Source organism: Emys orbicularis, chromosome 4 (assembly GCF_028017835.1).
Source record: "Emys orbicularis isolate rEmyOrb1 chromosome 4, rEmyOrb1.hap1, whole genome shotgun sequence".
Taxonomy (NCBI): Eukaryota; Metazoa; Chordata; order Testudines; family Emydidae; genus Emys; species Emys orbicularis.
The window spans coordinates 122,915,587-122,943,551 of NC_088686.1; the positions used below are offsets into that span (position 1 = coordinate 122,915,587).

General features: G+C 50.0%; 1 protein-coding gene across 1 annotated transcript; it reads right to left on the bottom strand.

Annotated features, from left to right (window-relative positions):
* Positions 1–532: 532 nt before the first annotated feature.
* On the bottom strand, positions 533–27,876 carry LOC135878310 (inner centromere protein-like). The gene is made up of 18 exons (XM_065403941.1): positions 27,740–27,876; positions 26,802–26,912; positions 21,557–22,338; positions 17,080–17,131; positions 15,142–15,175; positions 13,310–13,406; positions 12,522–12,573; positions 10,812–10,929; positions 10,589–10,723; positions 10,259–10,270; positions 6,812–6,921; positions 6,611–6,731; positions 5,501–5,623; positions 4,540–4,715; positions 4,121–4,232; positions 3,752–3,850; positions 1,586–1,745; positions 533–747 (listed from the first exon to the last, which is right to left on the bottom strand). Exons 1-18 carry the CDS (start codon positions 27,874–27,876, stop codon positions 533–535), a joined length of 2,646 nt encoding a protein of 881 aa, XP_065260013.1.
* Between the last annotated feature and the right edge of the window lie 89 nt (positions 27,877–27,965).

Here is a 27,965-nt window from a genome sequence, read left to right on the forward strand (position 1 = left end):
TGTCATCAGTTCATTCCGCTTAGAACTCTTTCAGGCTCTACTGCAAGATCTTGCATTTGGTTTTAAAAAAGTGACTGTTATATTAAAATTACAGTAGTCCTTTGTGGTGAAGTCTTTCTGTAGTAGAGGGTCTGCTGGAAAGTGCAGAAGAGAATTAGCCTAACGCACAAACCCACATCTTTGCAAAATTCTATAGGGACAGAGCTAAATCAATGGTGTTTCCTGCAGTTTAGTTAAGGATACACCTTGATCTCTCCAGTGACTGAACATGCAGTGAGTCAAAGGTGTGCAAAAGAGGCTAGTGTGCACGAGAGGGAATATCCCCTGTAGGTTTGGGTCTCTCCCCCACAACCCACTAGAGAAAATTCAACAAAAATCCCATGTGTGACAAACATGAAAAGCCCCAGTAACATCTGACCTTTATTCATCTACAAACATTAAGAGATTTACAGAGATTGATTATAAAATCCTTTTTCTTCCATAGACAAAGACTAAAACCCCACTACTCCATAGGAGACACATTCCTCCATCCTCAGTATTTTTTCAGGCTGTAGGGCAGGCCTAGCACAGCTTTGGCACCTGGAAAGGGTGGGGAATTCCAGACAGCAGAGCTGGTGCGCTTAAAGTATCGCGGCTTGTTCTTGTAGAAAATGTTCTCCAGCTTAGGGCTTATGATGGCTCCAAAGAGCGTGGCGACATCAGGAGGGTTATAGTACTGGTGGATGACAGCTTGACTAAGCTGAGTCCCTGGAGAAGTAAGAGTGAACAGTTTTAGCCTTTAATTCCTTCATTGAAACTTAGGTTGTACAGCCTGCTCTTCAAGCTGTACATCCCCATCCCCCTATCGCCTCCAACACTGCAGATCCCTGGGGAGGAGCAACTTCGCAGTGGCCCACTAGGAAATCAGAACCCTGGCATGGACTTAGGTAGCACAGAGGGTGAATGTGCTAAGCATTGAATTGTGCTTATCAAAAGGATCTGCAGTAAATTGGGGAAAGTGGAGAGGAGACTTTGCCTATCTCAGCAGAACCCTGCACCTTGTCTCGGAGAGAAAATTAAGGTTTCTGTATATTTAGTCCTGCTCCAGGTATCCCAAAGGGGGGTTAATAAGGTAACTGAGTCAGATAGCAGAAGTGCAAGAACAGCAGCCAGCATGTAGCTCAGCTGTAGCACTCAGCCTTAGAAAGCAGCACTCAGAGGGAATGGTGGCCTGGACATTGGTATTACCCCTACAAAGGAGCACAGGGTTTTTAACAACAGTCGCTGGCAAGCAGGTTTAGGCCCAAAATGTAGGTTTCAAAAACGTACATTACAATTCATCCTTTCGCTATGTGCTAAGGCTGCTAGTTCAAAGGAAGTGATTTGTTATCTTGATGCTGTCCCATGGGCCTCCAGAGAGGCTCAGTACATCTTGGTATAACATTCCATCTGCACAGCTCCAGGGTGGCATCTTTAACAGCGCAACACCTCATCTCCCTATGCCACGGGCAGAGAAAGCTACCACCAACTCTCATTACCAGTCTCAGGGACCCAGCAGGGGTTTCTGAATGGTCAGGGATAGATTTCACAGTGAGCTGGCACATACCATTGGCCCAGGCAGGGATGGGCTTGCGGGGCTGGCTCTCATCATCTGTAGAGTCATCACTGTTCAGATCCATCCCGTAATTATTTGGATTGATGGTGGGAGGCTTAGGCCCTTTTGGGCCCTGCGGGGTCATTTGATAGGAGTTACAGACAGGGGAATTCTAGAAACAGAAGGAAGATAAGCAGCCCTAAGCGATCATAACAGCACCACACTGAAGGGTTCTAGTGACACACTGAGCCCCAGGAACCCCTAACATTGCATCTTGGGTGGTAGATCAGCTATTTGTAAGGCTCTGTCACTTCTGCAGTGGCCCGGGCAGCTGGCCCAGGAGCTGCCTGAGCAGCTCGGGCAGCCCCTGGGGCAGTCTCGGGCCACTCCACCCCCCAACAGCAGGAGTTTGGGTGTGGAGGGGCTCAGAGCTGGGGATTGGGGTGTGGGGCGGTGCTTACCTGGTGGGGGGCTCCCTAGAAGGGCAACAGAAACTCCCCTCCCTCAGCTCCTAGCTCCACATGCTGCCTCCGCCCACAGGCACTGCCCCCGCAGCTCCCATTGGCCTCAGTTCCCAGCCAATGGGAGCTGCAGAGTCGGGGCTTGGGACGGAGGCAGCACATGGAGCTAGGAGCTGGAGGTTGCCGCTTCCCAGGAGCCGGGTAGGAAACTTGCCCCAGCCCCACCAACCCCCCAGCCCCTGTGGTGCCCCCCAGGCTACGCCCCCAGGGATTCTCCCCCAAGCTACCCCGCTCTCAGTTTTAGTCAGAGGTATATAGTAAAAGTCATGGACAGTGAATTTTTGTTTACTGCCCGTGACCTGTCCATGACTTTTACTAAAAATACCTGTGACTAAAACGTAGCCTTAGTTATTTGTATTAAAATGATAAGCTCCTAAAGCGAGTGTTTTGGTACAAATAAGGTTTCACGTTCCCTTCTCTAACTTAGGTGAGCGTCATATTGGTAAGATAGATACACTAGCTTTAATAGATGGCTGCAGCAATTCTACACAGTAAATAGGGTTTAAATCACAGATGACTGCTTTCCTCTCAAAGCTGGGGGTGATTTTAGGGTGCAGACTATCTAAACTGAATATTCATTCTTCTCCTCCCGTACGACTAAAGTTGAAGTCTTGTTTGATTATGTTTAAAACTAAACACACTTAATCACAAGCACATATGCAACGTTTATAGTAGAGGACTTATATAATCACGTAAAGACAGTTACTGGAATGCTGATAGCTACACCTTCCCCAGTTTAGTTGTCCCTAAGAGGAAGAAGCCTTAATTTAACCTAAAAAAAAAAGGTACTAACCCAGACAAACATTTTTGTCAATCTTTTCCTGGGAGAATTAAAACCTCCTGTTTTAATCAAAATTCCCACCCCAAGCAAGTGGGGAAAAGAGAATTTGTTCCTTACTTAAAGCCTCAACTTCATTAACTTTTGTGCATTTAAAGTTTGTTTAAAAAGAGCCCCACTCCAGAAAAAAATCAAGTATGTACTTCACCGGTCTGTGTGCTCATTTTAATGTTTCAGCCACAACCATTCCCCTCCGGGATCAGACCAGGAGGGAAGCACTTGAGGAAAGGTCAGCAACTCAGAAGAGTTTTCAGTGGCAGTTTCTCAGCCACATAGTTGCAGATGCTACACTACAGGACAGACACCCAGCACCATCCTGGGGCTATTTCTCTTATTTAAAGCTTCCGCGCTTCACCCTCATTTGATAACATTCCTGCTCTATGTGGGGCTCAGTCTCCTTCAAACGGAAGAATTCAGGGAAGAGTGAGAACATCAAGGGACTCCTCCCTCCCCGCATCCACCATGGGGCTGCCTCCTGAAGGTCCATGACAAACACTGATATTTTTTCCTTAAGGGCTTTTCATTGAGAACCTCAAAGCCATTTACAGAGGTGAGATGGTGCTCAGGTACCACGGTGATGAGCATGGCATACAAAACTAGCTCATCCCCATGTTAATGATGGGGAAACAGAGATTACATGACTTGCTGTGTGATCTTGGGCAAATCAGTGCTGGCATCAGGAACAGAAGCCAGATCCCCTGCTGTAACCATTACCCAGCACCACCCCCCTCATGAAAACAAATGGAGACAGCAGGACAGCCCCATTCCTCCCTGAGTGCTGTGCTCAGGCTTGCATCTCACTGATGTCCCCCCCCTCACCTCCACGTCCACGGTTACATTCAGATGGTTACTGGCAGCAGCTGCGGCTTTCTTCTCTTGCTCCTGCCGTTCCAGCTCTGCTAGACGCTGCTCCTCTTGCTAAAGCAGAAATCACCAGTGTGTAAGTATTAAGATTTTAGGAGTAACCAACCCCCTCCGTGGCATGGGTGGGATACCACCTGCTACAGGGAACAAGCAGCGCTGCCTGTAATGGACAGGATAGCTAGGACTCTCCCAGCGATTAAACTCTATGACAACTTATTCCAGGAGCACCACAGCCCACCTGAGGCTGGTGGCCAAGTTGCTGCTGCTGGAGACAGCACTTGTTATAATGGCTGCTGCCGGCAGATACATGTTGAGTCTCCTTACCCGTTTCTTCTCTTTTTCTTCCATCTCCTTTTGGAGCCGCTCCTTCTCTCTAGCTGCCATCAGCTCCCTCTGTAGGCGAGCCGCCTTCTCCTTCTCTTGCCGCTCACGTTCTCTGGGAACCAATGAAACACACCAGGTCACACTCAGAAAGAAGAAGTGTGCAAACTGCATCTCCCCCATGATGCCTATTGCACTTCATCCTTCACCCCAGTGTCCAGGGCCTTCACCACCTGCCCAGTGCATATCTCCCACTCTGGGGCCCAGAACTTCTTCCTGGCTGCTCATCCCTCATCCCCCACTCCAGGGCTATGCTGACAGAATATAGGGCTTTGCCAGGCCCTTTCACTGGGCCATTCAGCCCCTGCTCTTCCCTGCAGGGTCACAGCAGAAGCTTCAGTACATGGAGGGTCATTTTTCACCTCTCTGCCTGAATCCTCTCCTGTTCCTTCTTCTTCTCAAGCTCTCTCTCTGCTGCCAGCTGCTTCTCCCTCTCTTGTTCCGCCTGTCTCTGCTCTGCAATTTTCCTCACTCGCTCTTGCTCTTCCTCCTCCCTCTTCTTCTGCATTCGCTCCTTGTGTCGGCGCTCCTCCTCCTCCTGACAAGCAAAAGGAAGTAGTTACCTCCACCTTGCAAGGGAAGAGGGGGATATGCAGAAAAGCACAAGGGTCAGCCTGCCTGATGCCTTTCCGCAGCTCATCATTACAGCATTGATGGACTGAAGCTTTCAGTGTAGTTTCTGCTTCCCTTTCAGAGATGCACAATCACCTGCTCAGGTCTCCCCATCCCACTGGCACCAGAGAGTGATACCCCTACTAGGTCTCAGCTCTGTCACCCTGAATGTCGATGGCCCTCAGCCCCAGGCTCACAGTTGGTTCCTGAGTTCTGGTCCTCTGTTAATTGCAGTTGAGACTCTTTATAGATTACCTGATGTCTGAGATCTCCCCATTTACATCCTGCCCACCCCAGGAACCGGGGAAGATGGATTAACAAGCACTGACATCCCCAAAACACTGACTTTTGAGAATGTGGAGAAGAATGAAGCAGCTCATGGACCATGTGGAAGAAATGGTTAGAAACTCATGAAAAGCACAGAAACTGGTCTGTAGTGAAGGGAAGAATGGGGTGGCAACAAGGAGTCCCAAAGGGACCCGAGGGACTTTGGGGGATAGAAGACTGTACTTTTCCCTCCTGTAGGCTAATTCTCCCTCAGCTACTCACTGTATAGTCCTGCCCTCCTCCCCATGTACAGGGACTGTGGCAGATCAGTGTTACTCTGGCTGCTCCCCTGCCATGTATAGGGCAGAGTGCAGCACTGTCACCACACCCATTCCCCTAGCCCAATCCCTTCCTTCCTGCATACAGGACCCCAGCACAGCTCACCAGCTGCAGCGCTTTCTGTTTTCTGGCCTCCTCCTCTTGTCTGCGCCGGGCCTCAACATCTCCCATCTTCTTGGCAGCTACCTTCTTCTTTACCTTTTCCTCTGCCAGCCTCTCCTCCCGCACCTGAGACAGTCACACATACATCGGGTCTGGATCTTGCTGTTGCACATGGGACAACTCCCTATATGTATTACGTCCTCTCTGGTACATCAAGCTCATTGGGGAGTCAGGGACATATCTCCCCAAAGGGTAAAAGATGCCCTTCCCTGTACCAGAGAGTCTAGAGGTCCAGTGGGGTCTGTGCATATTTCTTGGAGCATAAGCTCTTTGGGGCAGTGACCTTGTCTTCCCCTGGGTTTGCTCAATGGGATTCCAATCCCAATTGAAGCCTCTGGGTGCTACCTTATCTTAAAGGCAGGCAGCACCCAGTGCAGTGAGTCCAACAGCACCTGGGACAGTTCACATGAGGAGAAGCTCTTCAGAACACACAGAGCATATCTGAAATAGAATGAGTGTCACTTAGCAGAGACTCTGGCAGCTGCAGGGCAAACCAAAGGCCAAGGGTAAGCCAGTTTCCATCTGGTTCAAATTAAGGGTTTCCTAAGAGGGAACATGGCCCACGGTGGCAAAGAGGACAGAGGAGAGCAGGCTCCACAGACAAGGCTGCTCTGGCTCTTCATACCTATCTGAACGGCCCTGCCCTATTTGTAATAGCCCAAGACCTTCAGACACAGAAGGCTTACGGGGGAGATGGTTTATTTGCGCACATTCTTTGGCTATTAACCAGACTGGTACTAATTGACAATGGAGTCTCTGCTGACCTAAATGCACCTCCCCCTGCATTCTCCCTCATCATTCCAGCCAACAGAGACTCCTATCAGGATTAGCTATAATCCCAAAACACAGCAGGAACTCAAACCCCCTTAGCCCCAAGGTTCAAGTCAGACCTTTAATGAAAGATCTCCCCATTGGTTCCCTGGGTCTGAGCAATGTCAGTCCCCTTTGCCCCTATACAAGAGAGGACATGACCCAAAGTGAGGTGACCCCTCTCCACTCCCATAAGAAAACCATTGTCCCAAGAGGCTCCATGGTCAGATTGGGCCCTCTTACCTTCTCACTCTTCTCATCAAACTGAGCAAGTTTCTGCTCAATCCGCCTTTTCTTCTCCTCCTCCATCTGCTCCACCCGCTCCCGAGCCTGCAGCACCTTGCGCAGACGCGCTTCCCGTTTCCTGTAGGATACACAGAGAGCCAGTTAGAAGCAATTCTGAGATGAGCCAGAGATGGAGCCGCTGGAGGGACAGCTACTCACAATTTCATCTCCTCCAGGCGCTGTCTCTTTTCCTCCTCCAGCTTTTGTTTTCGCTGTTGCTCGGCCTCCTGTTTCCTCCGCAGGCTCTCCAGCCGCTGCCGCTCCTTCTCCTGCAATGGGTGGGAAGCTCAGATTATACCCAGCTGCTGGGGCTAGTTTCTGGCGCAGTCTGGGTGGCCATACGCAGCCAGAAACAACACACCGGGAACTTGAAGTTGCAACCACAGCCAATACAAACCTCCCTGGAAGGGGGCACAAAGGGCCCCAGTACCACAGTGGCTCAGCAAGGTGGCCAGCCCAGCTCTAATAACCTGTAGAAGTAGCTGCAATGGGAAGAGACAAAGCAGCAGTGCTAATTCAGCCACCCCATTTTCTAGGAGCAGGAGAGGAACTGTGGGGCACTTCTTGTGTGTCAGAAGCATTACCCCAAGATCAGTATGTTACTGCATAGGGTGCATTTGGACAAGCAGCACTGTCCGTGATTTCTATGCTGCATTCACCACAGAAGTTTGACTGTCACTAGTCAGCATCAGTGCTAGACTTCAGCATGAGACAAGGGAACAGGTGATGTCCTAGGTAATCCTCTGCTCACATCACATCTCAAGATCCCCCATTGCCCCTACTTTCCACCCAAAGGTTCTCTCAAAGGTTTGAATTGTGGCTTCCATGCTTCCTGCTGAGGCAGACTAGAATGGACTCCCAATTACAACAGTGAGCCCCCTATACCAAATGAATAAATCAACGCAGAGCACTCAGTTCCCCTCGCACACATCCCACGTGACCCATGCTGAATGTGCTGCCAGGAGGAGGGAAATGGAGGCCACTAGCAAGGCCGTCCCTAGGGGGGTGCAGGGCCTGGGACAAATCAGCCTCCCCGCTTGCCTCCTCACCCCCCACGCACTCCTCCCTGACGTCCACCTGCCTGCCCACCATCCGTCCGGCACGCCCCGGCCTGCCCGCCGCTCACCTCCCCGCTAAGTCTCCTCGCCACCCACCCCCCCACACGCTGCTTTCCTCTTTGCCGCCCGCCCACCTGCCTTCTAGTCTCCTCACTGTCTGTCCGCCCACCCATCCACCCACCTCCCCACCCCACTCGCCCCCCCGCCTCCTCACCTGAATATCAGGACAAATGGCATCCCGATTGTACATTGGATGGGATGAGGGACAAAGGGCTAAATATCAGGACAGTCCGATTTTATGAAAGCATGGGGCCCAGGGCGGTCACCCTGATTCGCTCTACTCAAGGGACAGCTCTGGCCACTAGTTCCACAAGAGTCTTCTCATTGTATTAGTGTCACAGTCCATCCCAGAATGCTTAGGTAACTCCTCTGACCCCTCCCTGCTCTTAACTGAGGGGACGGATCTTAACCAAACAAAAACCTATATTGTGCCAAAACATCTGATAAAGGGAGGACTCTCTGGACAGGCAGCCTGCCCTGTGGGGGCATTGTTTAGACTTGTGGAATCCTGCATCACCTTTGGCTGTGACTGGAGTGAAGTACAAAGTACCATAGCCCATGCAGGGATGACAAAACATTCACCAAGTAGGTGAGTCAGATTCCCAGAAGGGACTATTGTGATCACGAGTCTGACTTCCTGTATAACACAGGCCAGAGAACTTCCCCAAAATAATTCCTACATCGGAAAAATGGGCAATCCACCACAACCATGGTAAATGGTTCCAATGGTTAGTTACCCTCACTGTTAAAAATTTACACCTTACTTCCTGTCTGAATCTGCGTATCTTTGACTTCGAGCCATTGAATTGTGTTCTCACTTTCTCTGTTAGATAAGAGAACCCATTATTAAATATTAGTACACCATAGAGGTACTTCTAGACTGTAATCAAGCCACCCTTTTACCTTCTCTTTGTTCTCTTCTCTGAACCCTCTCCAATTTATCCTTCTTAAATTGTGGACACCAGAACTGGACAGTATTCCAGCAGTGGTCGCACAAGTACCAAATACAGAGGTAAAATAATCTGTATTCTCCTACTCAGGATTCCCTTTCATGCATCCAAGGATTGCATTAACCCTTTTGACCACGGTGTCACACTCGGAGCTCATGTTCAGCTGATTATCAATCACAACCCCCAAATCTTTTTCAGAGCCACTGCTTCTCAGGACAGAATCCCCCCACCCTGCAAGTCTAACCTATATTCTCTGTTCCTAAATGTATATTGTTTCATAAATACTGAGTGATAAATTGTTCTCCTTAACCACTGAGGCCAGGACAAGAAGCTTAAATTGCAGCAAGGGAGTTTCAAGCTAGATATTAGGAAAAACTTCCTAACTGAAGGGTAGTTAAGCACTGGAACAAGTTACCTAGGAAGGTTGTGGAAACTAGTTAAGTACCTCCAATAATGAACAAGTTAGACAAACACCTGTCAGGGATGGTCTAGAAAATACTTAATCCTGCTTCAGTGTAGGGGACTGGACTAGATAACCTATCTAAGTCCCTTCCAATCCTTTGTATCTATGGTTCTACTGTTTGCCTGCCCCCAGTTTGCCAAGCAATCCAGATCACTCTATATCATCAATCTGTCCTCTTCATTATTTATCACTCCCCCAATTTTTGGGTCAGCTACAAACTTTATTAATGATGATTTTGTGTTTTTTACCAGTGATCTGGAAGAAAATGATAACTACCATAGGGCCAAGAACAGATCTCTGCAGGATCCCCCTAGATACACAACCGCTCGATGACTGTTCTACATTTATAATTACATTTTGAGACCTACCGGTTAGCCAGCTTTTAATCCATTTAGTGTGTGCCATGTTAATTTTAATCTAGTTTCTAGTTTTTTAATCAAAATGTCGGGCGGCACCACCATCTGTGGAGTAAGCTTGTGTGTGTCATTAGCAGTACACCAGGGAGATTAAATCCTTCACTACTTGTGTGGAGAAGAGAAGTCCACCTTCAGAGTACAGCAGAACCCACTAACTGGTGTAGGCCCAAAGATTCCCAGCAACGCACTAGCAGCTCTGCTATCTGTTACTGGAAACAGGCTGTAGATGACAGTCAGGACTCAGTGGTCTAGGTTTCTGGAAGCAAGACCTGATTTCATACAATTTAGATTTTAGTACTTTCAATTAATTTTTAGACAATGGAACAAGAGACCATCCCAAGCAGATCTCATGTTTATTTTAAAGGCACCTTGTATTAGTGAGCATAAGCAGGAGACATGCATCCATGGCACCCTTGCCTCTACTGGGCATTCCTGTGAACCTGATCCCTTTGTACTTTACTGATGTTCTAAACAACTGTGACTTTGGCTGGTTCCTGCTGCCCTTTGAATGCTGACCTCTCTTCTCACTGTTGTAAAGCAAAAATATTAGGACTGTGTGCAGGTAGTGAGCAAATTAAAAAGCACCCACTGCCTGTTAGTGATGTGAGAAGTGCACCTACTGTAAGCCCAGTCTATAATTAAGGAGAGTCATTACTTACGACAAATTCACCCTGTGTAAACAGAACATGGGGGAAAACAACAGTTACTCCCTTTGGAAATCACCACATAAACCTAGAACCAGACCTTCTTGGCTCATCTAGGTGGCTGCAGGGGTCTGCCTCCAGAATGTCATTGACTTTGGAGGTGGTGGGCAGTAAGTGGCACCACCTGGATTTAATTATCCATTTGCATGGAGCAGCTTTCAGAATCAGGACCCTAGTCCCATCCTTGCCAGTAGCTGGTTACAGTTACCACACTGCATTGCAGGCCTTTGCAGCCACTCTGGCTCTCTCCCCTCCCATCCCACTAACAGAGGGAAAGGGCTTTACCTTGGGATCGGTTCGGAGTGGAGTGTTGTATTTGATGAAGGATTTCTTTATACTACTTCGCCCCACCGAACACGGGGTCATCAGCAGCTGGTTCTTCTGCACAGTATGTAAAAAGGTCTTAAATGGACGCACAACCTGTGAAGAGAGCACAGAGAGTACTAGTAGCTGAAGGAGAAGGGAAGAGTCCTAGAGGAAGTATGCTGGGGCTGGGACTCTGCCTCACTTTGCTGGCTGGACAGAGTGGCGATGGAGTCTTTTTTCTTGGAGGGGAGAGCCCGCCTTCCTCTGCTTGCTGCCCATCATACAGCTCATCCACGGCTTTCTTGTAACTTGGCTTTCTCCTGCAAAAGTTAATACATATCTATTACACAGCGACCCAACAGAGGAAATTCTTCTCCTGATCTTAGCAGCACTCATGATTCACACTGTCACAGTTCCAGGGTTAACTGCACCTCAGTATCCTTTGTGGTCTCAAGAGCACCCCCCTGAGGACTCAGACCTCTAGTCAGCTCCTCTCTCGGGAAGGGAACATGCATGTCTCTTCCTCCAGACCAGACTTTTAGGGCTGCAGTTCCCTTGCAATCCGCTATGTTTACCCCACCAGGTCTGACTTTAATTTAGCACTTGCAGTTCTCTCTCAGGAATAATGACAGTTAATTAGCGACCAGCCAGCTTTCCCAAAGCACAAAATGTTTATTAGGATAAAACAGGGATGCGCAAACTACGTTTTAAGCCGGCCCGCGAGCTCCTGCTGGGGAGAGGGGTCTGGCTTTGCTCTAGCACCACGCGGCTCAGCCCCACTCCGGCGCTCCAGCCGGGGGCCACTCCACACGGGTCCCAGAAGCCACGACATGTCCCCGCTACGGCTCCTACACACTCCGATGGCCCCCTGCGGCGCTCCAATGGGAGCTTCAGGGGCAGTGCACAAAACATTTTGTGCAGATGGGGCAGCGCGCAGAGCTGCCTGGCCGAGTCTCCGCATAGGAGCCGGAGAAGGGACATGCCACTGCTTCCGGGAGCCGCTTGAGGTAAGCGCCGCTCGGAGCCTGCACCCCTGAGCCTCTCCCCACGCCCCAACCCCCTGCCCCATCCCTGATCCCCCTCCCACTCTCCAAACCCCTTGATCCCAGCCTGGAGCACCCTCCTGCACCCCAAACCTCTCATCCCCAGTCCCACCCCATACCCTACACCCCCAGCCAGAACCTGGCACCCCTTCCCGCACCCCTGCCCCAATTTTGTGAGAATTCATGGCCCGCCATACAATTTCTATTCCCAGATGTGGCCCTCAGGCCAAAAAGTTTGCCCACCCCGGGATAAAAGCATTACACAGAAAACAAATTAACAGTTTATATGCATGCTAAGCTCTACTAGGTATTACCCATCACCCACATGGGATCTGGGTAGGTCTGTACAGAAAAATTTGTCAGTTCCGTATTCCACGGTGAGTCTGTCTGAGTCAGACCAGGCTGACTCTTTATATAGTTTTGGGGGCTCTGTCTCCAGGCCTCCTGATCCAGGTTTGAAGGGGGGAAAAAAAAAAAAAAACAGTCAAGGGCCCTTCCTCCGGGAAGCAAAGCGTCAAAGGGATGAGTATCTGCATAACTAGCACTGGGGATCTGCATTAATTCCCCGAGTGATTCCAGCTACCTACAGACTAGTGTATCAATAACGCTATGAATATCCCATAGGCAAATCAAAATATTTTAAATCTTTCAAAAATACATAGCCACAAAACTATGTGTATCAGAGCTTTTAAAAGTAATTATCTGGTACAATTACCTGGCTAATGAGGTATTATAACTCCATGCTAGGAGATGTGGATTAAAACCCTTCTTCAGAGATACAGACAAGCTTTCATTGAAGCCCTATAATGTTGAATGAAATCAGTCCAGCCCACCCAGACTATTTCCCCTTCCCTCTGATGAGAATGTACCTGACACTCTGGGGCTGTTCCTGGGCCTCATCACTCTTATCGGAATGGCTCTCTGCAGAGAAAGAGTTACAATTAGTTCCGTCTAAAAGGTTCCCTCCAGGAGAGTCCAAAGCCAGAGTCATCGGGCCTAGCAGCTCAGCCCCCTGAGTACATTGTTGGGAACCTCTTCTGCTGTTGCCATGAACTTAACAGACTGGACCTTCCTGCTTATGGCAGAAAGTGACTTAGCCACCTCCAAACCCCAGCACTCTGACCAATACAAAGTGTTATCTTTACAAAACACTGTAGGGAACAGCATACGAATGTTGTCTGTGGTACGCACTATGCTCTGGCCTTCTGCATGTAGATCCACCAAGATAACAGCCTGCATCAAACCATAAGAGGTTTCAGATCCTCCTTCCCTACCCACGTAAGATATAACAATCCTCCAACCTTCTAATGGGAAAGCACATTTACCACATTTCCTGAAGGAAAAACTATATCAAAAGAGTCCAGCACAGCCAAGTGTCACTTGGTTTAAGACGGGGTAGTCAACTGGCAGACTGTAGACCACATCTGGACCACCAGACACTTTTGAACAGACCACAACATCATTTTATTTATTTATTATCATTACTGTTATTGCCATGTGAAAAATGTTTCTGACTACCCCCGGTTTGAGAGATCAGACCAGTTTCTTGCACAAGGAACCTGGTCAATAGAATGTGAGACAAATTAACCAACCCTCAAAGCAAAGTCTTGCCCTTCCCTGAATCTCAGTCAGCAATGGGGTTCTGGAAGAGAGTTACCTGTACCGCTCCCCTCCTGCTGCTCTGCCTGGACATGGTTGCCAACGGCTGTCTTGGCATTCTTAGAACGAAGGGACATCCTGGGGCCTTGGGGATCCTGCAGAAAAGGCAACTGGATTTCAGTGTGATGCCCACAGAGAGAAATAAAAACTCAGTCAGCATTTTAAAGTACTCTGTGTCCTGCTGGCACAAGGCAAAGCACTGGGAATACAAGTGAAGTCCCACCCTGCAACTGTAAGAGAGAGAGAAAGCCCCACCTGAGTAACAGGCTGCAGCACTGAAGTAAATAGCAGCTGTTCACATAGAACACAAGAGTGGCCACAATATGCAGGCATTTTTTTTGCTCATATTGAGCTGGCTGAACACAGGCCATCTGACACCCAAGACAGTCAAGGCTGGATAACTGCGCTGATTGCAACCTTTTTTTCCAGGCAATGGCTGATCAACATTCCACTTGGTGATTGTGTGCCTGTTACTTCAGATTCCTAATTCCATGCTAAGAGGTTGGAGGAACATAGAAGATCTCTAATTTATTAATATGATGTGTACCTCTATTTGAATAGTATCTTGCAAGGAAGCTGCAGAGTGTTAGCAGGCTGCTGCAGGAGAGTTTGAGACACCAGGGAACAAGACTCCAGCCAGGTAGAGCTGGGAGCAGCCTGCTAAAAGCAGGGAATTGAGTTGGCCTGGTTATTCTGTGAGCATCCAGTGGATGAGGAACTGCTTGGAGGAGTTTGGGATTATTATGTGCCTATAGCAAACCTGTACATAGAGAGTGAGCCCCGGAAGACAGTGCTTATGCTACCAGAATGCTGCTTGTTTCAGGGAGCCGATCCACAGCAGGCAAAGATGAGACTTCCTCAGACTAAACTAAGCGTAGGTAGTGGTGAGGTGCCTCACAACCCTGGATAGCTCTTGGAAATGTCCCAGGGAGGCAGGGTCTGCAGAGAAACAGACTAACCTGGTCCTCAGAAGAGCATGAGCATGAGGGATAAGTCAGACCTCCCTAACAGTTAGCAATTCCCTCAGGCTTTAGGTAAGACAATATGTCTTCTGATTCCTATATCCCTATGGCAATTGGAGAAAAATACTTTGCTTTGGAGAGGCTGTTGAGAATCACTACATTTTCATACTGATCACAGGTCCCCAAAGGGAAGTCTCTGGCAGGTACCAAACACTGTTGGTAAACAGGGATGCTGTAACCCCATGATCCAGTCTAAAAATGGGGTGAATCACAGGATTCTACCCTGAGAGAAGAGCTGGTGCTGGGCCAGGGATTTGAGGAATTGAGGACAGCTGAGGAAAGAGCAAGTGATTCTGAAACAAGTGCTCACACAATCGTGGGGCTTTTCCTCATGAGACCAACTGAAGGGAGCACAAATCAGGGAGGGAGTGGTTTCAGCTTACATGGTAGTTACAATATTCAATAGTTCTCTAATTGCAAAAATGGACAAGCCCTTCAATTAGACCTAAACATTATTTAAAGGTCAACAGGAAAGTTCTGAAAGTTGCATTCTGTTTAAGTTCCCAATTTAGTAACAGTTCAGTCAAAGCACTTTCCACGACCATGAAAAGTCATTTGTTTGCCTGCTGAGGTAAGGGTGGGAAAATTCAGAATCTTCAGCCAAGTTTCTGATCACCATCAGCACATAAAACTGAACCAGAAAACAGGAGCCAAAAGTATCCCCCCGCCCAAATCCTTGCTGTGCTCTGGAACAGTGATGCCATCAACTTGCCCAGGACAAGTTGAACTAAGGAGCTGATGGACAAAAAATAGCTTTTCATAGCTCTCCCCCAGTATTTATGCTGCATCAGCCCTACCCGGATCTTACCTCCTTACAGGGGGTGGTAGATCCCAGCTCAGACCTGGAAGAAAGAGTTAGATGCTTAGTGGCAAAAACAGTACCAGCTCAGAGCTGTCTGTGGGCAATAATACATTTTATGCCAGGATAACCATTGAAGAAATGCTCCAACCGTGAAATTCAATGCATTTATTTTGCATTCTTCACCCATCACTTGCATTCTGCACAATAACTCCACTCCAGGAAGACATTGCTTTTAAAATAAGCCACCACGGAAATCTTCCCTTTCCCAAGCTCTGGAAGAATGAACCAGTTAAGAGCACAAATGAAGGAGTTACTCAGCGCTCTGAAGCAGGGGGTCTCAACCTTTTTCTTGCTGAGGCCGCCCTCAACATGCTATAAAAACACCAGGGCCCAGCGGGGGGGAGAGGGGGATGACTCAGGGCTCTCCGCTGGGATGGGACCCTTGGGCATAGGCATAGTTTTACTTCTATTTGGGGGACAATGGGGGGACAAGAGCTGGCAGGGCTTGAGCCAGCTCTGCACAGCGGGGTCCAGGGAGGGAGCACCACCTCCACCCCCTGACTCACTCAGGAGGCCACCCAGGCTGTCTGGGCTGTGGGGGGACACAATCAAAATATATAACTCAAAGGGGGGACTCAGTTCAAAAAGTCTGAAAACCGCTCGGGGTGCAGGGAGCGGGTAGCTAGGGGCTGTGTGAAGTGAGGGGGTAGCTCAGGGTGCAAGCAGGGGGTAGCTAGGGGCTTTGTACGGGGGGAGGAACGGGGGCTCCCAGAGCAGCTCCCAACTTCGGGAAGGGGAGCGCTGGGGCTCCCAGCTTGAGCCCCCGCTGCTCCTGGCTTGGGGGGGAGGGGAGGTTTGCCGGCTTCAGCCCTGCGCCGCTCCTGGCTTCAGCGCTGGGGCTTGGGGCACTGGGTTTCAGCTGCGGGGCTCCGCGGCCCCCCTGAAAGGGTTCATGGACCCTTGGTTGAGAACCACTGCTCTGGAGCATCAGATATTTCTTCCTCTAGCACAGGGATAATCAATTATTTTTGTCAAGGTCCAAATTCCTTGGTCAAGGTATAGTCAAGGTCCAGATTCCAGAGAAAATACAAAGACAATAATGATAATGATAATAATAGTTAGTGAATAAAAGGTGCCCTGATGCAGAGGACTGATCTGACTGGCCTGAATCTGAAGAGGCCCCTATCCTTCTTAGGACCCTAAAATCCACAGAACCCAAATGCAATAGGGGGATTCTTTGTCGGAGCACCTTTCTTGCCACCCACCCTCTTGTAACTGAGAGCTGCTTTTCTCAGCTGCAGTCAGACTTTGGGACCTTAGCTGACAAAACCCATTGTATTAGTTCCTTATGGAGCACCTTTGCTAGAGAATGAACCCTTCTAGCCTGGGATTCTTCATCAGGCTTCAGCTCTAACATAGGCTTAGAGATCACCCTACCTGTGTCCAGAGGCTCCCTTTCGGAACAGGATCTCCCAGAACCTCTTGGAGGAGCAGGCTCTGGAGCAGAGTGTTATAGTTCTTTTGGGCCCTTTTTGAAAAGGCTTTACAAACATCACAGCCTTTAACCAAATGCCTTTCTCCAATGCCTAAACGGCACTTTTCAAGCCCATCTGAAACCGAGGAACATTGTGAGGCAAGAGGAACATCTTGTCAACCCTAATTTCTTGCATGGGTTTGCAACCTTGGCCAAAACAGAAGGCAACAAAATATGATGAAATAGTAAGAAATCCACTATGCTAAAATTTAGATTTAATATCAGGTAGTTTAACTATTTACACTAGACTCTACAAGCTCAAATTTGAGAGAAAAGCCTGGTTCTGTAGTCGCTCTGGCTAGTAAGGAACAGGAAGACCACTTGAGCAACTCCTCGGGATGCGGCCTGGAGAGCTGGATAGGCCTCAAGAATATTTGGGGAATGGAGAAACCTTGCATGAGTAGCCTTACCTGACTTCGACATTTTTTTCTTCATCCAGAAGGCTCTCCACAGAGCTGTGACCTGAGGGAAAAAAGAGCATGAAAAACAAAATGTAAATAAACAAGTCCTAGCAAAGACTATTCCTGTCAATCAAGCTCAGAACCTGGGACCTGCACATCTATCAGGCAAGGGTATTTTGAGAAGGTTACTGCTACAAGTTATCATATTTTAATAAATGCAAGCAGCCACAGGATTCCACAAATTGCTTTACAAATGGGGTGAACTAATTCTGGAACTACAACAAGACTGCCTTCCCTTATTGCCCCAGAAATGGATAAGCTCCCCATATCACTCAGTTTTAAATAGTAGACTCTCCTCAATCAAGACAACAGCCTGACTTATACATAGGCCTTTGAATAAACTACTGAACAAAACCTTTTGCCTGTCCCAGCAACTGATGTATTTATTTTTGTTGTCATTGTGAAGCACTGTGATGAACATTCAATACTTGCTGACAGTTATGTATTGAATCAGATTCCCATAGTGCAGTTCTCTCTCTAGAATGGTACACCTCTACCTCGATATAACACGAATTCGGATATAACGCGGTAAAGCAGTGCTCGGGGGGGGGGGCTGCGCACTCCAGTGGATCAAAGCAAGTTCGATATAACGCGGTTTCACCTATAACACGGTAAGATTTTTTGGCTCCCGAGGACAGCGTTATATCGAGGTAGAGGTGTACAAGCAATGTACATGAACATAGATTGGCTCAACAAAGCAAGATCTAGCTGCTGCCAACCCCCCATGCCCACATTGTGTATTTACATCAAACAAAGTGTTTAGATTTGGACTCTTTCATTCATTGTGGAAGGCCCTGTCCAACCTACATGGATTTTTAAGCCATTTTACAGCAAGAGGCTTACTCACGGTTTACTCTACTGAAGGCCAAATTGTCAGCAATGGATTCCAATTGACGACAACTGTTTAAATCGGGGTGGGCAAACTACAGCCCGCGGGCCGAATCTGGCCCGCCAGCCATTTTCCTTCGGCCCTCAAGCCCCCACTGGGGAGCAGAGTCTGGGGCTTGCCCCGCTCCAGCCAGGGAGCACGATTGGGGACAGCTCCACGTGGCTCCCGGAAGCAGCGGCATGGCCCCCCTCCGGCTCCTACGCTTAGGGGCAGCCAGGGGGCTCCGCTCTGCACGCTGCCCCCGTCCCAAGCGCCACCCCCGCAGCTCCCATTGGCCAGGAACTGCGGCCAATGGGAGCTGCAGGGGTGGTGCCTGCAGATGGAGCAGCGTGCAGAACCGCCTGGTTGCGCCTCCGCATAGGAGCCAGAGAAGGGACATGCTGCTGCTTCCGGGAGCCGCTTGAGGTAAGCGCCGCCTGCACCCCTGAGGCTCTCCCCATGCCCCAACCTTCTGCCCCAGCCCTGATTCCCCCCCGCCCTCCAAACCCCTCGATCCCAGGCTGGAGCACCGTCCTGCACCCCAAACCTCTCAGCCCCAGCCCAGAGCCTGCATCCCTTCCCGCACCCCAAACCCCTGCTCCAGCCCTGATCCCCTCCTACACCCTCATCCCCAGCCTCACCCCAGAGCCCACGCCCCCAGCCGGAGCCCTCACCCCCCCCAGCCTCACCCCAGAGCCCACACCCCCAGCCGGAGCCCTCACCCCCCCCAGCCTGAAGCCCCCTCCCGCACCCTGAACTCCTCATTTCTGGCCCCAACCCGGAGCCCGCACCCCCAACCAGACCCCTCACCCCCCAACCCCAATTTTGTGAGCATTCATGGCCCGCTATACAATTTCTATTGCCAGATGTGGCCCTCGGGCCAAAAAGTTTGCCCACCCCTGGTTTAAGTGCTAACATAAACTGTACAAAACTGTTTTCAATACTGGCCCATAGAGAGCCATGCTGAGAATATTGTCGGCACTGCTTTCATCTCCTTGTCTACGAAGTGCTTTGGGCAGAATCTATGTTGCAGAAATTTATACAGAATTCCCCAGATTCTGCTGAGCCATTGTCAGGACCCAGGAGAACCACAGTGTAGACAAAGCCATAGCTTCTAGCATGATTCTAAAGAAATGGTTTAAATGAAACAATTTAGCAGTTGTGTTAATGGTGCATGTTAAACTGTTTGTGAAAGCTCTTCTGTTTGTGCTACAGATCTATCTTCAAGAGTCATGGAAGTCCTCAGCTAGAAAACATAGATCAGTGGCTCCCAAACTGAGGGCCATCAGCAATGACCCCTGTGCGGAGGATGCCATTTTGCTTTGCACAGTGTGTCCTCGCACGTATGTTGCATGCGAGGTCATGATACACAAGGGACACCATTTTGCGCTACAAAACTGAATCCACTATAATCTCTGGGATCCCCACAGGAAGTACTTCATCAAAATAGTGATGAATTTGTGATGGCAAAAAGTTTGGGAACCCCCTGAGGTAGAACAATAGAACTGAAAAAAAATGTTAGTGTAGCAGCGTTCTCTCTTAGGGTTGGGTATTTGACCAGTTGAAAAATAATTGGTTAATTGACCAGTCTAATATTGTCAAATAATGTCAAAATATTCATATTTTAAAGTACTAATTTATTAGAACAGTAACTAAAGAGTAAAGACTTTAGTCTCCAACAAGCGTATAGCTTTAGATACTTAAGCCTAATTACAAAAAACAAGTTACTTAACTGAGTTGTTTTAACTAAAAAATGCAAAACACAATGAAATGCACTGTGATGCAATCAAAAAAGAAGGCCACCACCTATATCAGAGCATTCTTGCTGGAATATTTGGCGATATTTGATCATGGTCAAATAACAGGCAGTAAACTGACCAGCCTGCCAAGTCTATTCTTCCTATTTTCCACAATTAGTCTCATCACACAGCTTATCTCCAACCTTCTTTAGATGCAAGGGTGTTTACACTTCAGGAGTCTCTTACTCATTCACCTGGTGTTTGTTTACTTTTTGCATTTCACTCAGCTCCATAACAGAGCCAGAAAGTGAAACTCCTGCACTAAAACAATGTTTGCTTCCCAGCAAGGCAAATAAGGGATCTTTAAAATCCAATTATTCCCCCACAAACCAACATCAGTTCCCATTGCAAGTTATTAAAATATATATATTCATGAGAACATTTCTATTCATACTAGGTCTTGAAAACCCCACCCCCTCCTTGCCCTCCCAGAAAACGGGGGCTCCAAAACCACCGGCCAGTTTCTGTTTAAGTGACTGGGTCACAAAAATAGTTACTTTGTTTCCAGGGGAAAGGCACAGGACTTGAGGAGAGCCCACACCACCCCTTGGTCAGCACAGTTTAAAAAGGGGAATCATGTCCACTGGCTTTTTCTGCAACTTTACAACGGCAAGAGACTCCAGAGGAACAGATACCAGGACTACGGCTTCATAAATCACACTCTTACCATCTACACCAGGGGTGGGCAATAATTTTCGCAGGGGGGCCACGCCACGAATTTTGGTAAGTCATCACGGGCTGCACATTTCTACTATATTAATGGAGGAGTGTGGGGTCTGGGAGGGAATTTGGGTGCAGGAGGGAGCTCTGGGCTGGCGCAGTGTGTTGGGGTGCAGGAGAGGGTGATGGGTGTGGGCTCTGGGAGGGAGTTTGCTGCAGAAGGGGGCTCTAGGGCAGGGATTGGGGTGCAGGAGGGGGTGTGAGGTGTAGACTCTGGCCAGGAGGTGCTTACCACAGGCGGCGCCCGGCTGGCGGCACAGCAGGGCTCAGGCAGACTGCCTGCCTGCCATAGCCCCACACCACTCCCGGAAGTGGCTGCGGCCAGCTGCTGCTGGCATGTCTCTGTGCACCCCTTGGGATGAGGGGAGAAGCGGGTCTCCATGCGCTGACCTCGCCCGCAAGCACTGGTCCCGCAGCTACCATTGGCCGGTTTCCAGCCAATGGGAGCTGTGAGGACAGTGCTGAGGGCGGGGGGGCAACACACGGAGCCACCGCCCCCCTGCCAGAGGCACGCAGAGGCGTGCCAGCAGCACCCGGCCGCTTCCGGGAGCGGCTTGGGGCCATAGCAGGCAGGCAGCCTGCCTGTGCGCCCCGCTGCGCAGTGGGACTTTTAGCAGCCCGGACTCAGAGATTGTGAGGGGGCAGAGGAGGCCAGACAGAAATATTAGTCATGGCGGGCTGGACAGAAATGTTAGACGGGCCGGATTCGGCCCGTGGGCCGGATTTTGCTCACCCCTGATCTACACGGATACTGACTATTTAAGTGACCAGTTACTGGCTAGAAGTGCTGGCTTTTGTGAAGTTAACACTGCACTATAGGTGTCACACTTAGATGAGTCTCTCTAGAACTGGTGCTTATTTTTAGCAAGCCAGTTTAAACACATTGACATTAACTGAAATGTATCTAGCCCAAGGATACCTGCTGCATCCACATTGAAGAACTAACTCCATACTATACCTTTCCAATGCTGAAGAAAAACAGGCAGAGTGCCTGGGAATGGAGCAAAGCAAAATTGCCTTGTAAACCTGAGAAACTTACGGATCACGCAGTTGGAGGCTAGAGATGATTGACGAGCTGCAATTCTCTTGGACCTCGCCCTGCTGACAGACTTCCGGATCATGCTTTCCCTTTTGCTGGCCAGAGAGTACTTCTCCGCCAATGAGGTCCGGCAGCTCATGGAGGTTCTGCACATCAGACTTCGACGAACAGAGTGACGGCTTGATTTGGAGCCCGTAGGGGTCCCCGTGCCATCCTTTAAATTCTGGGAAAGTTCCTTTACTGACCCTTGGTTGCCCTCTGGTCCCTGAGCAGAGACATCCATCTCCTCAGTGGCAGGCTCCCTATTTACAGTGGTTTTGCTAGTGGCTGTATTTGCTATTTTTAATTTAGATGCACTCCGGCCTTCTCTTGCCCCCTTTGGCTTAGTAGTTTCAGGAATCAACAGCACAGAGGCTGCAGACATAGGCTGCAGTTCTATCATCCCAGCTTTCTTGGGAGAGTCATCATCTGAGCTCAGGACAATGACTTTGGAAACCATGGCACCTGTCTTGGGCAGACTTCTCTTCAGATGTAACTCAGCGCTATTGCGATCATTGACACTGATATCTACTAAGGGGACCCTCCCTTCCACTGGCTGGACAGCTGACTTCTCAGGGAGTGCCACAGAGCGCATATCAGAAACCACAGCCCGGGATCTTGTCACCCGTCGAGGCGGGGAGGCCTCTTCCATCACAGCCCTGATTATTTCCAGGTCCTCTTTGCTTCGGAGTCTTCTGGAACATCGTTTAGCAGATGCTCGCTTAATACTCCTCCTTGATAACCTAATAACAGAAACAGTGAAGCAAACTGGAGCCACATAAAAGCAAACATTTCATTTAAATTTGCCGGCTAGAGTTGGAGATGACCGTTTTCTTTTTATCAAAAAGCACCTTTCCGTCGATGATTCCATTATTCTTTACTATCTAGGCATTTTACAGAAAAGTTGATGTTGCTGTGTACACATCCATGTGTTGGTGATGATGTGTGGTTTGGGGCACTTACAAGACAAAATTGAGATGATATAGAGAAAAGCAACAAATTAACAGAAAGAGGTGGGTGGGTGTGACAGTCTGTACCCCTATGTGCACCCCTTTTACAAGACTATAAAAGTTGTACAAAGTATACCTTGAGGTATCATTTGAAAACTCATGATTTGCTGATCATTACTGTCCTGTTGCACACATTTCAATAACACTACATGTAAAATTATGAGATTTTGCTGTATGATAGGTTGTATTTCTAAGTAACACCCACAAGCCAGTATCTCAGACACAAAGATACCATGCCAGCAAGATGTTGAAGAGCCATTACCTACTTACATAAAAACGGCCATACTGGGTCAGACCAAAGGTCCATCTAGCCCAGTATCCTGTCTTCCGACAATGCTTCAGAGGGAATGAACAGAACAGGTAATCATCAAGTGAACCATTCCCAGCTTCTGGCAAACCAAAGACTAGGGACACCATCCCTGCCCATCTTAGCTAATAGCCATTGATGAACCTATCCTCCATATATATGCCATACTTAATTGGACATTCACCAGCCCGCAGGGGAGCGGCCACAAAGTATGTACAATTCACGTGAAAGATAGTTGGCAGCTCACACACCCAATGGAACTGCCTGACCCCATGACCCAGCAAAGACTCGTCCAGTACAAAGCGTTGGAGTATAAGAAGGGGGGGGGGGGGGGGGAAGGCCGCCTCTCCTCTCCACCTTACATCTCTCTGCTGATAACATCAATGAATATCTGAAGAACACTGAACTAAGGGGACTGGTCCCAGGCTGAAAGAAAATCCAGCCTGTGAACTGCAAACTATGAAAAGACAGTTACCTGTTCCGTAACTGGTGTTCGAGATGTGTTGCTCATGTCCATTCCATATTAGGTGTGAGTGCTCACCACATGCACTGGTGCCAGAAGTTTTTCCGTCAGTGGTGTCTGTAGGGGACTAGCTCTGGTGTCCCCTGGAGTGGCACACGTATCCCGTAGTATAAGGGGCACCGTTGGCTCCCTCCACCCTCAGGTTGCTCCCAGCTGGCCTGGCCTTTCTCGTTCGTCAATGGACGCAACTACCAGGGAGCTTGGGGCCAGGTGGGCATACAAGTATTCATGCCCCTTCACCAGCACATAGTATTTTCACTCTGCCCTTTTTGAAATAGGGAGCAGGGATGAGAGGGTCTGCCACAAGGCGTTAATAATTTTAGATTCCCCCTCACATAGGATAGCGCCACCCTAGCCAGTGCCGTAGAGCAAGAAGCCCTATATTTCTTCCAGCTCCTCAGCATGGATCCCCAAGCTGGAGGCGACGCGTTTCAATAGTTCCTGATGCGCCATAGCGTCATCTTGTGGAAATGGTGGGAGGGGGGGTGGCCGTAATCACCTCATCAGGGGACGAGGAGGACGAGGCCGGTACCGTGGGCTCCGCCCCCTCTGGTGGTGGTCCTAGTGGCCTTTCCTCGGGGTCCAGGTGGACCTGAATGGTTCCCCCTCCTGAGATGACTGTCTCTGGACGGGGGCGAGACACTGCAGCCTACGGCTTGTCTGAGGCTCCTGTCACTGATCTGGGCACTTGTGATGGGGAGCGGTGCCGCACAGATGGGGACTTGCGGAATGGTCCCAAGGTGGATTTACCCCTGGATCGTGGTACCGCCGTTGCCGGTGTGGGAAGCACTGGTAGCGCCATGATATCCTGTGCTGCCTGCCGGGCCGCAGGTGGTGAAGGGACATCCAGTTGCCTGAGGCCCACATCACGGTCTGGTGAGGCAGGCATGGCTTGGGGAGGGCTAGCCCACTCTCTGTGAGCTGGGGCCCCACCCACAGGAGGAGGATCGGATTCGCCCGCCTTGGGTTTTGGCCCACCTCCTGCCCTCTCCTTGCCCTCACGAGACGTAGCAGATCTTCCTCTCCTGGTCTTTTGTCGCTTGGCAAGTGCCAGGGAGGGAGATCGTCACAGGTCCGTCGATGGTGCTGGCGGGGGCGCGCTCTGCACCAATGCCACAGTGCTGGGATCAGAGTCGGACCTTAGCTGCTCCGGTGCCGGAGTTAGCACAGACTCCATTAGGAGCGCTCTGAGACGGATGTCTCGCTCCTTCTTTGTCCAAGGTTTGAAGGCCTTACAAATTTGACACTTGTTGGTTATGTGGGACTCGCCCAGGCACCACAGACAAGTGCTATGCGGGTCACTGATGGGCATAGGTTTTCTGCAGGAATTGCAGGGTTTGTAGCCTGGGAACCGGGGCATGCCCTGACCCCCGGCTGAATCCGTCTGGCACTAACTTTTTAATCTAACACTAAGGATTTTCTAAAACTATTCACAACTATTTACAACTTTTTTTTTTAAAAGAAAAGATTGTTAACTACTGAGCAAGCAAGAAAGCTAGCCTAAGCAGCAGCTGTTCATCACTGTCACTGGCAGCAAGAAGGAACCGAGGGTGGAGGGAGCCAGCGGCGCCCCTTATACTGTGGCATGTGTGCGCCACTCCAGGGGTGCCAGAGCCGGTCCCCTATGGATACCACTGAGGGGAAAAACATCTGACACCGGTGCATGTAGCAAACGCACACAGCTAATATGGACTGGACCTGAGCAAGCACTCAAAGAACTGAGAATTGCCTGGAGCATCTGGTGTGGTAAGAACGATGCTTGTTTCCAATCTTATTTAGCTTGGTAAAGTTTAGGAATTAGCTTGCGGTTTTATCTTTCTATTTCTTTTGTAACCAATTCTGCCTTACCACTAATCACTTAAAATCTGTTTCTCTAGTTGTTAAACTTGTTTTATCTAAACCTGTGTGTTTGGAAAACTCCACTTGGGGTATCAAGGCTTGTGCATATCATTTTCTATTAATAAATGACAGACTTAATATGAGCTTGGAGTCCAGGAGGGTGCTTGGCAGTGCAAGATGCATATTTTTGGAGCAAAGTCTGGGACTGGAGAGTTTGCTGGTGTTGCTCTGCAGTGTAATTCATGAGTGGCTGGCTATAGCACTCATGCAGCGTAACTGGGAGTAATTTACATGCTGGAGACTGTGAGAGCAGACCAGGAGTGGTTGCTCTCACAGCAAAGCAGTGTAAAAGGCACCCCAGGTTGGAGAACTGAGGGGACACAGCTTTTCAGCAAGTCAAATGTAGGCTGCACCATCAGAAAAATGGATATTTTGTAAGATGGTCTATCAGATTCATGACATGTCTCCAACTCTGTCCTGAGGTAGTCACAACTGATTCTAGGTGGGTAGCGAGCAATGTGAGTAAGGGAATTAACGAAGCAAGATCCTGTTTTCACACAAGTTCTCATGCAATAGTCAAGGCCAGTTGCTTGGCACGGATTCTGAGATTTTTGTAATTGAAAAAGTCACAGCATCTTAGATGCCCTTAAACAGTCTGACAAGCACTGATATGTTGCAGAATACTAGCAGTGCATGTATAGTTTGTTTAGGGCTGCTACAGTTAGAGAATATTAATAAGTGTGCACGCAAAACATTTTCTGTGCAGTTCAATATTGTACTTTAAAGCAGCATTTCTCAAATGTGGCCACCAGGGGTTTTTCCTGACGCCACGACAGTCTCCTGGCCAGAGATGAAGGAGGGGGTAAAGCAGCAGCCCCTCCCTGCAGCACCGAGGGGCTCGGGGGAGGGCTTCAGCCCCGCTGCCCCATCCCATCTTCAGCTGCGGGACTCTAGGGCTGGGCTTCTCCCCCCCCCCCGATTAAGCCAGAGGCTCCAGGCATGGGCTTCAGCTCCACTACCCCAGCTTCAGCCATGGGACTCCAGGAGCAGGCTTCACCCTCCCTCCCCGGCTTCAGCCGCAAGACTCCAGGAGTGGCCTTCACCCCTTCCCCTCCAGCTTCAGGACTCTGGGGATAGGCTTCACCCCATCCCCTGCGGCTTCAGCCTTGGAGCTCTGGCAGCGGGCTCCGGGATTCAGCCCCTCCCTCCCCACTCTAGCCATGAGGCTCCTGCTCTAGGCTTCATCCCAGGGCAGCAGGGCTTCAGGATGGCCGGCCTTACCAGATGCCGTGGCCAAGAGGCAAGGAGCTGGGTGAGCCTGGGGTGTGAAGCTGCAGAAGGGAGCTCATGGCAATGCGGGGCAGGGGAAGCAGCGGGATCTGGGGGAGGTGGGGGGCGGTGGGGCCAGGGGTGATGGGTGGGTGACTGAGGGAGGCAGCAGGGACAAATATTTTTTTTAATGCACAGTCTCTAATATTCCAAATCAGGAGAGTCTACTTTAACACCTGCAGATAAAGCCCTTCTCACCTTTTCCTGATTGGGTCTTTGTTCTCATCCTGAACGCTAGAAAGTCGCCTCTTGGGACGATTTTTCTGTGACGGTGTTTTTGGCATCAGCTCTGGCTCATCACTGCAGCTGCTGTTTTAACAAGGAGGTGGCAAGGAAGAGAAATCAACATAACCAGGCAAGAAGGTACTTGCACCTGGGCACATCTGTCATGGTAGGTCTCCAGCTGGCGAACAGACAAGGGGGATGTCTACAAAGTCTTGCCTCTACCAAGTGAGGAGCAGGACCCATGCCCAACAGGATACTACAGGTCACGCAACAGGTTTGGCTCCAGCCAGTCACAGAGCCAGCCACTGGGCACGGGCTATGTAGCTGAGTCTATTAGGGGAGTTCTCTGTCCGTCTCTATAGGTGTGTGGGGGGGTCTCTATATGTCTAGATCCATGTGGGGGAGAGGAAGGTCTCTGCATTTGTGTATCTGTCTCTATCTGCGGGTGTGCGCCTGTCTCTGTGGAGGGTGGGGATCCTCTCTGGCTCAATCTGTCTGTGGGGTCTCTCCACATGTTCGTCGGTCTCTATTTGGGGAGAGGAGAGGCTGCCTCCATCCCCACTGCGTGGCTGGCGGGGTGCAGGGAAAGGCGGGGTGCAGGGGAAAGCGGATAGCACTGCCGGCGTTCACCACCCCGGTGCGCTCCATTGCCCCAGGCCAGCCCCGGACCAAACTCCTCCTTCCGTGGCATGCCCCGCCCCACCCCGTCCGGCCAGGGCTGGACCAATCCCCCCACCAGGATTCCTCCCCCCGAATTGTTGATGGATCAACTCCCCCCCCCCCGGCACACTCCTACCCCCGGTTCTGGATCAACCCGCCCAGGGCTGGACCAGAACCCATCCCCCACCAGCCCGCTCCATTCTCCTCCCCCGCCCCCCGGCGCTGTATCAGATCCCCCCGCCGGCTCCTACGTGCTGAACATCTTGGCGGCCTCCTCGCGGATCTCCCGCAGCCAGACCATGTCGATGGCGTCCACCTGCCGCAGGAACTCGGCCAGTTTGCGGTTACAGACCGCGGGTAGGTGCGCGGGGCCCGACGCCGCCTCCATGGCTCCGTCCGTCCGCAGCCGGCGCTCTCCCAGGGCAGGCCCGTGGCAGAAACCCTCCTTTTCCTGGTGCGCGCCGCGCCGCTACCCGC